The 12,854-nt window shown below is 41.3% G+C and overlaps 1 protein-coding gene across 1 annotated transcript in view; it reads left to right on the top strand.

Moving 5' to 3' along the window:
- Positions 1-167: 167 nt before the first annotated feature.
- Positions 168-12,854, top strand: part of st3gal2 (ST3 beta-galactoside alpha-2,3-sialyltransferase 2) — a gene marked incomplete at its 3' end in the record, with an annotated part of 25,309 nt that continues 12,622 nt past the window's right edge. Inside the window, exon 1 of the mRNA XM_008294422.1 lies at positions 168-596. Within this exon, the coding sequence (XP_008292644.1) occupies positions 168-596 (429 nt within the window). The remainder of the gene's footprint in view (positions 597-12,854) is intronic.

Below are 12,854 nucleotides of genomic sequence, written 5' to 3' on the forward strand. Positions count from 1 at the left end.
GAGAAGGTGGTGGGCTGGGGACAGTGGCAGGCCCAGGGGTGGGAGCATGGCCGTGGGGGGGCCGCATCCCGTCCTCCACCCTGCACCGGGACAGGCGCTGGGGCTGGGGTTCCTGGAGCGGGGGTCCGTCCAGGGGAGCCCCCAGACTGTCCGAGCTCAGGCCCTGGATGAGCGGAGGGGTGGTGGTGGGCGGTGGAGGTAGCACCGGGGCGGTGGGAGGGGGCGGAGGCTCCGGGGCGGAGAAGGGAGGCAGGGTGAGGTGTTCCCGCAGGATCTGGGTTCTTCTCGGCTCGCTGGTCCTCGTCTTCCTCACCTCGCTCTTCCTGTCCGTGTCGCTGCGAGGCGGCGTCGGGTTCAACTACCTGGAGCCGCCCGGCTGGGAGGAGTCGCGGCGGGTGAAGCTGGTGCCGAGCTACGCTGGCGCTCACCGGCTGTCGCCTCCCGACGCCCCCCAGCAGAAGACGTGTGCCTGCCCTCGCTGCGTCGGTGACCCCGGCGTCTCCGACTGGTTTGACGAGAACTACGACCCGGACATCTCTCCTGTCTGGACCAGAGACAACATCCAGCTGCCCTCTGATGTCTACTACTGGTGGGTGGTAAGTAGCAGCGATTTCACTTCATCTAACACAATTCTGTTGCATGTAATGTTTCAAAATCAGATGCTGGTTCCTTTTACGTGACATTCTCAGAATCACTGAACTCTCCTGTTGACCTTTTGTGACCTTTGGTGACCTTTTGTAGTTTGTTTAACATCCACTTTTGTGTCTCAACTTTGGATGCTATGGCCGGCTATAATAAATTCAAACTAAAAGCTGGAGTTGCAGATCAATGCAATCACAATTTCACTTCGACGTGCTAATTTAAAAAAGGTCGTTCCACCTGAATTCACCAAATTTTTAAAAAGTTCACGACTGACCATCTCATATTTGTCTGTGCATACGTATGTTATCCAGTAATACCTGTAAAATTTTTGGTCACAGGTGCCGTATCTTTTTGAGTTAAACATTCCTAAAGAAGTTGAGGTCATGCTGATTTGCATACGTTTTTTCGCACCAATCTGAGAAGCAATGTTTGAAGCGCCACAACTAGAGAAATAATGTTGTTGGAGTCCTGAAATTTTGCAGGTTCATTGACATGTTCGTGTGGTTTTCAAAGGTACAATCCTGCTCTGATAGAATAATACAAACCAGTTATATGACAATGCACATTTGGTCCAAAAATGTCCACCAACCAGCCGAGGAGGCGGATGTTTTTGTCCAGTGATTGGCACCAATAGGAGCTTTAAAAATCTAGAGAGCAGTGCCAGGCAGAGGCAAACTTTGTGTGAAAAAATTATGTTTTCTGCCTTTATGGCCAATGTTTGAACATGCTTTGGTCCCAACTGTGAGAGTTCTATGATATTGTTCCTGGGACACAAGAGTTTTAAGGTTTTCCAACTCCTAGTCTTTTAAATACTTTTATGAAGACTGGTACCATTAGCAATTTCATTCATGTTTATTATCTATATGTTTAATTAGATTGGCCCAAAAGCAACTTTTAACCATATTTAAGAAATCAAATCATAGCATTAAATGACTGATTGAGAGCAAAAACAACTTGATCAGGGCACCTCTAGTTTAAAAGAATTCATCAGAAACCTCAGACTTCATGGTTTTGTTTCAAACTGAATGTGTTGTGGTCCAACTACTAAGAGTCTGGACGGTCCAAAGCTGACTGATCAGTTCATACAGTCTAGTTTACATTTCAAAAACTCTTTGAAACATAAAACTGCATCCATCATGGACGTCAGGTTTGAAAAACAAACTTATGCAAAACAATACAAAGTTCCGTTTGGGACTAACTAGCTTGCATCTGGTTCAACCGACTGACTGCTTGATGGAGACTCGTTTGGTTGCTGAATGCATAAAACCAATAAAACCAAGTTGAAAATTCAATAAAAACGAAACCCTTCAGAGGCACGACTTTGTAAAACGTTGTTGAAATTGTGAAGAAAAACTGTCAAAACTGCAGAATTAATTTAAAAATGGCAAGTTTGATCTAATTTAAGCTGCAGATTGCGTTTTTTTAAACACCTAAATCTTTCGCTCTCGCTGTTACGTGACCGAATTTTAAACTTGCCGATTGGATGCGTCCCATTAAAATGCGCTTCGGGTGTTGAAGTTAACTTCTACCTCAAGGTTTTTATGCACACAGGCTCATAGCTTAGTCTTCTTATTAGGAACCAGATGGTCTAATGCAGTTCCTAATCTTCTGTACCGCTGATTTAGCAGCTAATCCAAATCAAACAAGTTCCCCAATTGTGAGTCTGTCAACATTTGAATTGGGGAAAATTAAGAGGATTTTTACCTCCATTGTTCAAGAGAATTTCCACACGTGACATGATGCGAGGATTTCAGTTTAGGGAAATGCGCTCATTCGCCTTCTAGCTGAGGGTTAAACGGGCCGACTGATGTCACTTTATGTAAAAAGATAACGCGGTATTCTTGCCAGCGCCTCCAGAGCTCACCGATCAGCAGGTTTTTATCTTGTTTATTTGCTCCCAGTTAAGTAATGGCTCATAATCTCCCGTAAAACCCATTACAGACTGAACTACAGATTAATTAATGAGCCTTTGAACTGTTGTTAGTTGTACTTTTGAACTTTGGACTGAGCCCGTTGGGTTGATTCCACCGCCTCCAGCCCTGATGCTCAGCTGAGCTAATTGGCTTTAGCTCAGTACTTAACATACAGACGTGGAGGTTTGTCCGTGCAATGTTTAATTAAATGATAAAATAGTGTTTTTAATGTAGTTTGTAATGTCTAACAGCATTTCTTTTTTTTTGTCAACTCAGAACGTTTTAGGTTCTAAATCAGCTAAAGACGGTTTTTAATTGCAGAATTATCTTAATCATCCTGATCATGGTGGGATTTGCTGCAGCGTTTCATCTCAGTGTTCCAGGTTGGAGGTCTCGATCAGAGAGGGAATTAGTGTGCAGGGTTTTTTGATGCTACCGCTGGGAGTCACCAGTCACTAACTGTCACAACTCAGCATTAAAATCTTGATTAGCTGGTTTAATTACTCATTTTGTCGTTAAAAAAATAACATTTTGCCTTGCTCACAGTAAATCTGCGAACTAAGGTTATCTGATTTACGGTCCCTGACTTCACTGATAATCATTAAGTGTCTGAACCCCAAAGGTTTGGGGCTTTTTCTTATTGCTCCTGTCACATTTTTACCCACTGTGGGATCATTTGTCACTACACTATAAAGCCCTGCACCTCTATGGAAACAGCACAACCCTGACTAGAAGTAAAGAGAACTAAAAAATATAGTCTGTGCAGTTTATCAAAGATCTAATCTTGTAATAAGTTAAAAAAGACAGAAAAAGTACACTTCTTTGCCTTTTTGTTTTACAAAAAAAGAAAAAAAAGAATGGAATCAATGAAATAAAATAAAAATAAACTTTTTAAAAAATCCAACTGCTACCAGTATTGTGAAAAATGGTGACTCTACATACTAGAGATGTTTCACTGGTTACGTTTTTTATTTATTTCCATGCTTGTCTCTTATCTGCTCTACGCTGCCTGCAGTTCACCTGAAAAAATTCTGACTTTTTGACACGTGACTGTTAATCGTAGTTGAGTCAGTCATGGCTTAGTGGTTGCACCAAGGAGCCCAGCATTTGTGGTTGTTAACAATGTTTGATGAATGCAAACAGTTAATTTTTGGTACATTTTTAAATGAAAAAACAGATTTTGCTGAAATGCAACAGTTGTCAGGCTGGATTTGATTCATTTTCTAACAGAACAACACCGACAAGCAGTTCAAGGACTGTCAAAAAGTTGAAAATCTGATCAGTTTTTACAGTTTTTTGCTCTGTGAATAGTGTAACGTGGGCGATTTTGACCAAAAAAACAAGTTTTAGGATTCAGAGGGTTAAACATATTGATATTCATTAAACATAACACAGCAACAACATTACCTATTACACAATATCTAATCAGTCTCGACAGTGTTTGGAGCTCCATCAAACACTTTCTATTTGTGTGTGCGGCTCAGAGGGGCGCAGCCAGTTACACGGGAGATATAAGTTTATTAGGACACCGACATAAGCGGGAGTAATACATCATAATCACATCCTCCTCATCCCTCCTCATCGCCGAGCCAACCAATCCCCCTCGTACAAGTACTACATGCTCCCCATGTCTCCCTGCCAGTCATGTGTCACGGTGCTCGTGTGGGGAAGTGAAGCAAACAGGGTTGGCCACCAGGTTTTCCTTTACCTGCCACCGACTAAAAAAAAAAAAAAATCTGTCTTCCAGGGGAGCGTAGGAGAAAAAGACGAGAGGCACTTGATTAAAGGGTCTTTGCCTCATCTTAGCGTGTCGGTATTCATCTTTTTTTGGCGCGTTTTCCCGCTTAAATCTAAGAATAAACGTGTGCGTTTCCAGCGCCGCGTCCTTCGCCGGCTGCTTCAAAGCCGTGTCCTCGGTCCAGCTCTGAAATGGCAGAAAACTGCAAACACAGGCCAACAGCTGCCAAGTCATTAGGTCACACTGCAACAGAGAGGTGATGAACTGGGAGAGAGAAATAAATGAGAGCAAGAAAAGACGTGGAGCCGGGAGGAGGAGTGGACGAGGGAGTTTGAAAATAGAAAACGGCAGAGACAGAGGTAACGCAGACGGCAGGAAAGAGGGAGGGAGGATTTATAGATTTACAATTAAAGCGGAGAAATGGGAAGGTTGGGCCGAAAAACGAGAACAATACGGAACGAGAGGACAATAAAATGAACTAGAGAATAAAGCTACAGGGTTCTGTTTCCCAGAAGCATCTTAAGGCTAAGATGATCATAAAAACCCGTCTTTGAGCGTGTTAAGACGAATGGAATCTGCAGGAATAATCGTAAACTACGGTTTTTATTGCTCTTGTTCATTTTTAGGTCCATGAACACTGATGTTCTTTGTGGCGTTGGGTGTTTACCCGCTGAGAGAACTCAAAAATGTCATCTGTGCTGTTTGACACAGTTATAATGTCATAAATCGTACAGGAAGAAAAAGGAGAATTGAATTTCTTTTATTATTTGTTTTACAAAAAAATCGCAAAAACACTGAAGTCAGCATGTGCAATATTTCCCACGTGTGTTACCGATTCTGGCGGCTCGATGTATTGTAGATATTTTACAACTTACATTTAGAGGCTGTTTTAACACAGCCTGCAGTTCATCTGAGAGTCATTTACACAAAAGAGTGCAGATTTTTTTTATTTTTTACAACATTTTTACAACGCAAATTGTTGTGTTTTTGCCGAATTTGTAATGAGACATGTATGAAAATGTGACTTTGATGAAATACAACGATTTAAGACTAGTTTTGGTTCATGTTTTTACAGAAAAGCAATTAAAGGACTGTTGCAAAGTTGAAAATCGGACAATTCTTTCTGTTTTTACCGTTTCTAACAATGACAAATGAAGTCATTTTGATGATTTGAAAAAAAAAACTTCTTTTTTTTCCCCCTAAATTGAACACATCCTGCAGTTCAACCCAGTTTTGCAGAAAAATCTTTTATGAATTTTCATCATGTCACTGTTGGTCAAAGTATTGGCGTAATGGTTGTCTTGGAGAAGTGCAGATTTTTGTTTTTTGTTTTTAGAGACAATTATGTATTTTGGTGATTTAAAAAAAAAAAAAAGTGAAAGAGAGATTTTAATGAAACATCATGATTTTTGAGTTAAAAATATATAATTGAAACACAGCCTGCAAGTCAGATGAAAAGAGTCATTTGCACACAAGAGTGAAGATTTTTTGTTTGTTTGTTTGTTTGTTACAACAATTTGTTCATGCAAATTGTTGTTTTCTTTGCTGAATTTGTAATGAGACAAATGTGATTTTGATTAAATACAATGATTTGAGACTGGATTTTGCAGAGAAGCAGGTCAAGGACTGTTGCAAAGTTGAAAATTTGACAGTTCTTTCTGTTTTTTACAGTTTCTAGCTGTGATAAATGAAGTCACTTTGATGATTTAATTGAACACATCCTGCAGTTCAACCCAGTTTTGCAGAAAAATCCCTGAATTTCCATCATGTCGCTGTTGGTCAAAGTATTGGCGTAATGCTTGTCTCGAGAAGTACAGAGTTTTGTTTTTAGTTTTTACAGAATCTGGTTAGAGAAAATGGTGATTAAAAAAAAAAAAAGTCATAAAGACGTTTTAATGAAACATCATGATTTTAGGGTTATAGGGTTAGTATAGAATTGAAACACAGCCTGTAATTCAGCTGAAAAGTCTCTGAATTTTTGCCACGTGACTGTTTCTTGCAGCTGAGTCACTCGTGGCTGTGTGGTTGCACAAAGGAGTGCAGAATTTTTTCATTTTTTTAAAAAATCTGGTCAGTGCACTTACTTTACTTTTTCAAGCATTTTAAGAATAAAGTGATTTTGATGAAATGTGATTTTAACCTCAGATTCGGTTCCGTTTTCCACCAGAGCAGCGGATGAGTGGCTCAAAGAACCGCCGCTGAAAATGGACCATATTTTCTGTTTTGTGATTCACTTTCTGGCTGTGATAAATGCTGTAATTTTACCTCTTGTGTGTGTTTTTTTTTTTAAAGCTAACATGCCTGTCAAAGCTGCCAGCGGGTTTTTTTTTTGGGGGGGGGCTCAGTGATGCTTACATTTGAAAACTACACTGAAAAACACACACAAATTAACTGAACGACTGCTTTGTGAAATTGATCTGCCAGTTCTCTCTGTTTTTTCCGTACACACAAACGCCCCCGCGCGCAAACACAGCCTGCGTATCAGCCGACCAGCCTGCAGACACAGATACGTTAGCATACATCAGTCGCATTCACGTCTACCCATCCAGCAATTACGTCTCCTCCTGCCAAGCTCCTCTGAACTGTCAAACATGTCTGCTGGAGTTCTGTTTACAGCTGTTTGTATGTAGTTTGTGAGATAAATAAATCCCCGCAGCCGACACACAGCAGCAGGATCCACATGTGCAGTCGGAGAGGAGCTGTGTGCATTAGAGCAGCTGTTTCCTCGATTATTATTTATAATCATTCATTACGTGGGCATGCTGATGTGATCGCTAATCACCTAACTGGATCAGACACTGAACTGCTTGCTCAGGAAAAACCATCAGGAAGTGTCTTAGCGTTGATTCTCCAGGTTCTCTGAACAATACTGGAGGGATGAACACCATTTTTCCAAAAGACATTCCCTCATCTCGGTCGAAAATCTTCAATTGCGTCGAGATGTGCTGATTGTGAAGGCTGATTTGCGCCGTTTTCATGCTCCTCCAAGCACTCAGTGACCCCCTCAAGTGCCTTGGATTGTGGCTTCGTCGTCCCGGAAGAGACAGCTCTCATCCTGAAAGAAAGGTTTCATCACAGGACAAAGCTGATCCGTCAGAACGACTTTGCATCGATTTCAGTGACCCCCACAGTAAGACAGATACACCGGACTGCAGGGGTCAAACATTCTTCGTTTTTATTTAATTTCTCCAGATTCCAAGTTCTGTGTCTGAGCTCCATTAAAGGCTGTTTTGATTTTGCTGGAAGTACAATACATGTTTCCCAGAAATGTAATAAAATTGTGCTTCGTGCAGCGACAGCGACCGATCACAGGAGCATCGTCTGCCTCCAGCAGCGGCTACAACAAGCTGCTTTCTTATGAAAACATTTGTTTGTGTTGCTTACAGCCGTTGAACTTTGTGATGATGATTGTGTTTCTAACACCGACCAGCCACAGCGTTAAAACCACAGATACCTCGTAACAAAGCAAAGTTCTGCTGGTCCTGGCATTCATGTGGATGCTATCTGACAGGTAGCACCCACATGAACATATCTAGATGAAGGACGCCTCCCTCCATGGTCCATGAGTCCCATCATAGCTCAAGGAACACGACGAGCCCAAGGTGTTGATCCGACCTCCAAACTCCTCAGATCACATTCAAGCAAACCTGAATAATCCACAGAGGCTCAAAGCGTCTCCACGTCTCCTGTGTCCAGAGCTGTTTTGTTTTATCCTGACATGCGGCTACATGTGCTTCAGAAAATGTCACTCGTTGACTTTTTTTTGTGCTCAAAGGTGAGATTTCTCATGATGACTTCAGTTTTTTTTGTCATCTTTCATCTCATCCACAATCAGTGATAAGTGGATCTTTTTGTCCAATATCGCGCTGACGTTCGAGGCTCTGTTTGAACAACAATATCTCAGGAACCAATAAAGATAAAAACCCTGACATTTTCACAGTTGTTTGCTTCTCCAAATATAACAAAGAAAACATCTTTTTTAAAAAAAAAAATATGGACATACTTTTCATTTTCAGACTCAACTTTGTAAGCATTTACTTGTCACGTAGTTTTGTGTAATTTCTTTAAAAATCCACCTTTTTGAAACTCCAGAACTCTGGTTTATTTAATCCAGCAATATTAGTTTTTGTGGAACAACTTGCCAAACCTGCTCCAGTCCAGCAAAAATAACCAAACAAGTATTTAATATTAAAAAGTTTTCTATATGTTTTGTTTTGTGTTATTGTGACATGCAGCTACATGTGGTTCAGACAATATCACTAGATGACTTCTGAGTTATTTGTTCTTTTGCTAATGTGAGTTTATTGATAGGACTGCTCATTTCAGCTTCATTTTTTTATTTTTGTGCCGTAATTCAACTTGCTTATAATCAGAGATCGTGTTATTTGATAGGCTAGTTTTGCAGATTCTGAATCAAAGACATGATGAAACATAACAGTGAACATTTGAGGCTTTTATCTTTAATAGTTCCTGATGTTGTCATTCAAACAGCCTCAAATTTCAATGTGCACAAAAAATGCTAAAAATGGGTCGACGGGCAACTTTTAAAAAATAGATACCTCGTAAAGTGTTTCGTATATTAAGCAAAAACTCCACAAACATCTGTAGAAACATCCATATTTAATGCTATTAAAATTTCAGGCAGATCACAGATGATTGAGCAGAAATGTGAAGTTTTACAGTGTTTTACCAAAGTTGTAGGCGAGCTGGTGTGCCGAAGCTGCAGCGTGGTTATAAAGAGAGAAGCAGGGACTTCATAGATGTGCATGTTCTAGATGAAGCAAAGAGTCACTTCTAAACCACTTTAAGGCAGGAAGAGACCAGGCAGGTGGTTTTAATGTTGTGGCTGCTGCTCGTCTCCTCCTGCACCAACGGACAGCCGACCTTAAGAAGCTCCTAAGTGCTGTTTTGGGAAACGTGTCGAAATTTTTCCGTGCAGAAGTGCTGGTAGAAAGCACTCATAATTTAAGATTGATTGAAACAGGGCCCGGGGCTATAAACCTGCCCGTCTCTGCAGACCGTATAAACAGGGCGGCGTCTGCCGACTCTAGGAGGAATAGATGTAAACTCTCTTCATAGGCATTTATTTTCAAGTTCCCCCTGTTCCCTCATTAATCCAAACTCAATTGTCTTGATAGATTTAGTGGAACGTCCATTTTCAGAGCAGCGCCGCTCCGAGCTGAGCTGCTGATGGAGTCAGAGCTGTGGAAATGGACATTATTCTGCCCACATGTTCACTCCAAAAGCCACAATGCAACGTTTTATCGGCGCCGCACCTACATGATGTGTGTTTAATTACACGCCTTGGTTTCGCTTAATTTACAGCCGCCGCAATAGGCCACAAATAATTTCACCCTCCTTCGTGTCTGCATTAGGCCTCGATCCGCTCCTGCTGGCTTTTGTATGAGAATTTACTGACCCTTTGGTAGAGCGACTGCCGAATATCTTTGACATTGCAGTCAGCAGATCTCCAGCACTCCAATCAATAAATCCATTTTAACTAAACATGAGTTAATGGATGGCGGAGAGAGAGAGAGAGAGGGGAATAATGGGTCGGCCTCTGTATTGTGTTTCTAACCGATGCTGCTTTTTTCGGGGCCGCCGTAATGCAAAAAGGTGAGCAGGAGTTCCACTGTTTGCTTTTGGGAATCAGAAGACGGAATAAAAGGTTGTTTCCTGGTGAAGACTTTGTAGAAAACAGACATCAGTGATTCAAAGAGGCGGGATAAGTGCTCCCCAGTCCATTACTGGCTGCTTCTGAGAGGATATCCTTTACTTCAAAGTGCTCTTATATGGAAAGTTGATGTAACCAAACCAAATGTGAAATAATCATTTTTCTTTTTCCATCACTTGATTCTCTCTCTTTTTTTTTCTCTCTCTCCGAGTCCAATCAGGCAATTCTGCGAAGGAAATGAAAACAAACGATTATGTGCGCGCGTGATTGGAGTATTCGCTGTTCAATCAAACCTTAATGTGTTATTGTGCTCTCCTGCCTCAGGAGAGGAAGCGTTAAATGAAAGACAACAGTTTGAAGAATGATTTTGCTGTTCACAACTTCAGTGCTTGCCGAAGCTTTGTTCAGACGTTTTCTCATCTCAGTCACCGGTTTTTAGCTGATTAAAGAAGCCGACGTGCCACCGGTCGCTTTGATTCTCTCCGAAAAAAATCACTTCGGGTGATTTTCAATAACTCATTTTGGGTTTTTTTTTGAGGCAGAAAAAATGCTTGAATTGATTGGAGTCTGTGATTTGTCTGCTGTTTGTGAAACCTTGACTCAGTTTGTCCTTCGTTTGGAAAATAGCTGCAAGTTTCAAACTATTATTTTCCAAATCAGGCAAAACTTTCAAGCAGCACCTCTGGTGAAAATCAAGGCTTTGAGCTTGTTGAAATGTCCATATTGTGGTTTGGGTTTTTTTAATATGTAGAAACTTTACTTTTATTCTAAACTATCAGCATTTATTCTGGTATTTGTGAATTTTTTGCTTGATATACAGGTGTCAAGAACGTTCCAAGATAGCATTTTTTTCGACCTACTTTTCGCACATTTCTTCACACATTTCTTTTTCACACATTTGAATTTGTTTGAACGTCAATATCTCAGGAACTATCAAAGATAAAAGACAGTTTTTCTCACAGTTATTCTTCATCGTTCCATTGGTTCAGAATCTGCAAAAACACAATGATTCTGCATTTACATAACTAAGGAAGCAGTATTTTTTGATATGAGCCTATTTGGTGTGACCTCCAAGTGGAGACTTTTCATTTCTCCTCAGATATTCGTAATCGTATTTCAGATTCTGAATCAATGTCATAATGAGAAATAACTGTGAAAATGTCAGGCTTTTTAATGTTCCTGGATATTTGTTCAAAAAATGTGCTCAAAATGGGCCGACTGGTAATTTTTTTAAAGAAATTCTATTGTGAAGTATTTGATATATCAAACTAACACTTCACAGATATCGTTATATCTTTATAAATATCCATATTTTTCCATCTAAATTTCGAGCAAATCAAAGATAGCTGAGCAGAAATTGTTTGTGAATGTGATCATTTGAGGTAGCGTGGAGCAGTTCTACAGTGTTTGAGCAAAGTTGTAGGTGAGCTGGTGTGCTGGAGCTGCAGCTTGGTTATGAGAGAGAGGCGGGAACTTCATAGATCTGCACATTCCAGATGACCCATCGACATAAAGTCACATTTAACCCGTTTTAAGGCAGGAAGTGATCATTTTAAAGGAGAAAAACTCCTAATTATGTCCCGTTTGATGCAGAGAAATACGTTTTTAGGGGTTAAATCAAGTCACTTTTGTCAGTTTCATTAGCGATGTAACTGTTCAGCTGCTAGTTATTGGGTGTAAATATCGAAGGAATTCTGTGGTGCAGCACTTTTTAATTCAGCAATGCATAAATCTCCAATTAGTTGACACTTACTTTACAACTGAGCTAACTTTGAGCACCTTGTGTGGCCCCTGGAAGTAGCAGCAGTGAAATATTGTTTTAAGTGAAGAAGAAAATGGGTATTTACTTGGACGTAGGTGCCAGGAAGCTCATACTTCAGGAGTCAGAAGACAGCCGAGATGAAGGAAGCAAGACGGCATTTGGCAGGGCTGCCGAGAAACATCTGCCAAAAATTAGTAGCCCCTGAACAACAGCGATGCAGAACGCCAAGCTGGCTCTGGGCATCATGCAGGCAGCCGGAGATAGAGGGATGGAGGGATGGAGGAGGACGGGAATGAAAAAAAAAAACAGAGGAGAAGGACATGAGAACTGAAGTCAGAAGGTGTAAAAAAGAAAGATTATTGGTCTCTGATCGGCGCTGATGAGCTGCAAAGGCGTCCCAGAGAGACGAAGAAAGACAAGAGGAGGAAGAGAAACAAAGAGGGAGCGAGGGAAATTAAAGAAAAGGAATTAGACGTGAGAGCAGGGAGAGTGTCGGGGAGGATGCATGAATGAAAATCCGAGCGACTCGAGATGTGTGTTGGGAGAATTAAGGCCGGTGGTGGGTGCGAAGGCAGCGGCGACAAAAGGGCTGTGAAACCCAAGATTGCTGTGTGGGAGGGAGGCAGAAAGGAAAAGATGGTCGAGGCGTGGAGGAGTCATGCAGCGGCTGCCAATATCCTGATGGAACTTTTGTGTGTCTGCTTTTTCTGGTTTTGGGGGTTTGGTTGTTTTCATTTTTGTTATTTTATAAAGTGTGCAGGTGTTTGCTTTATCTTCACACGCATGGATGCACATTGGGTTTGGCAGATGCTCAAATAGCGACAATATTTATTTTTAATTGGACAACTTGTCTTTGTCGGCTGCTGCCCGTCTGTGTCGTCGTCCCACAATGAGGCGGTTCAAACACACAATTCACTGGAATGAACAGACAACAGCACAGATATTTTATTTTTTTACCGCTGACGTTGGACGATATTTCATGCCTCTGAGAACACAAACACTGCCAATCTGAAGTGACAGCTGCTGCTTTGCGGAGCTCTGATGCTAACGGACGGGTTCATGGTTTGTCTGCCTTCAAGTCTAACAGCAGCAGTCAGGAGGCCGTTAGTCTGACTCGCCGGATGT

This window comes from Stegastes partitus, unplaced genomic scaffold (assembly GCF_000690725.1).
Source record: "Stegastes partitus isolate 25-593 unplaced genomic scaffold, Stegastes_partitus-1.0.2 Scaffold962, whole genome shotgun sequence".
In the NCBI taxonomy this organism is placed as follows: Eukaryota; Metazoa; Chordata; class Actinopteri; family Pomacentridae; genus Stegastes; species Stegastes partitus.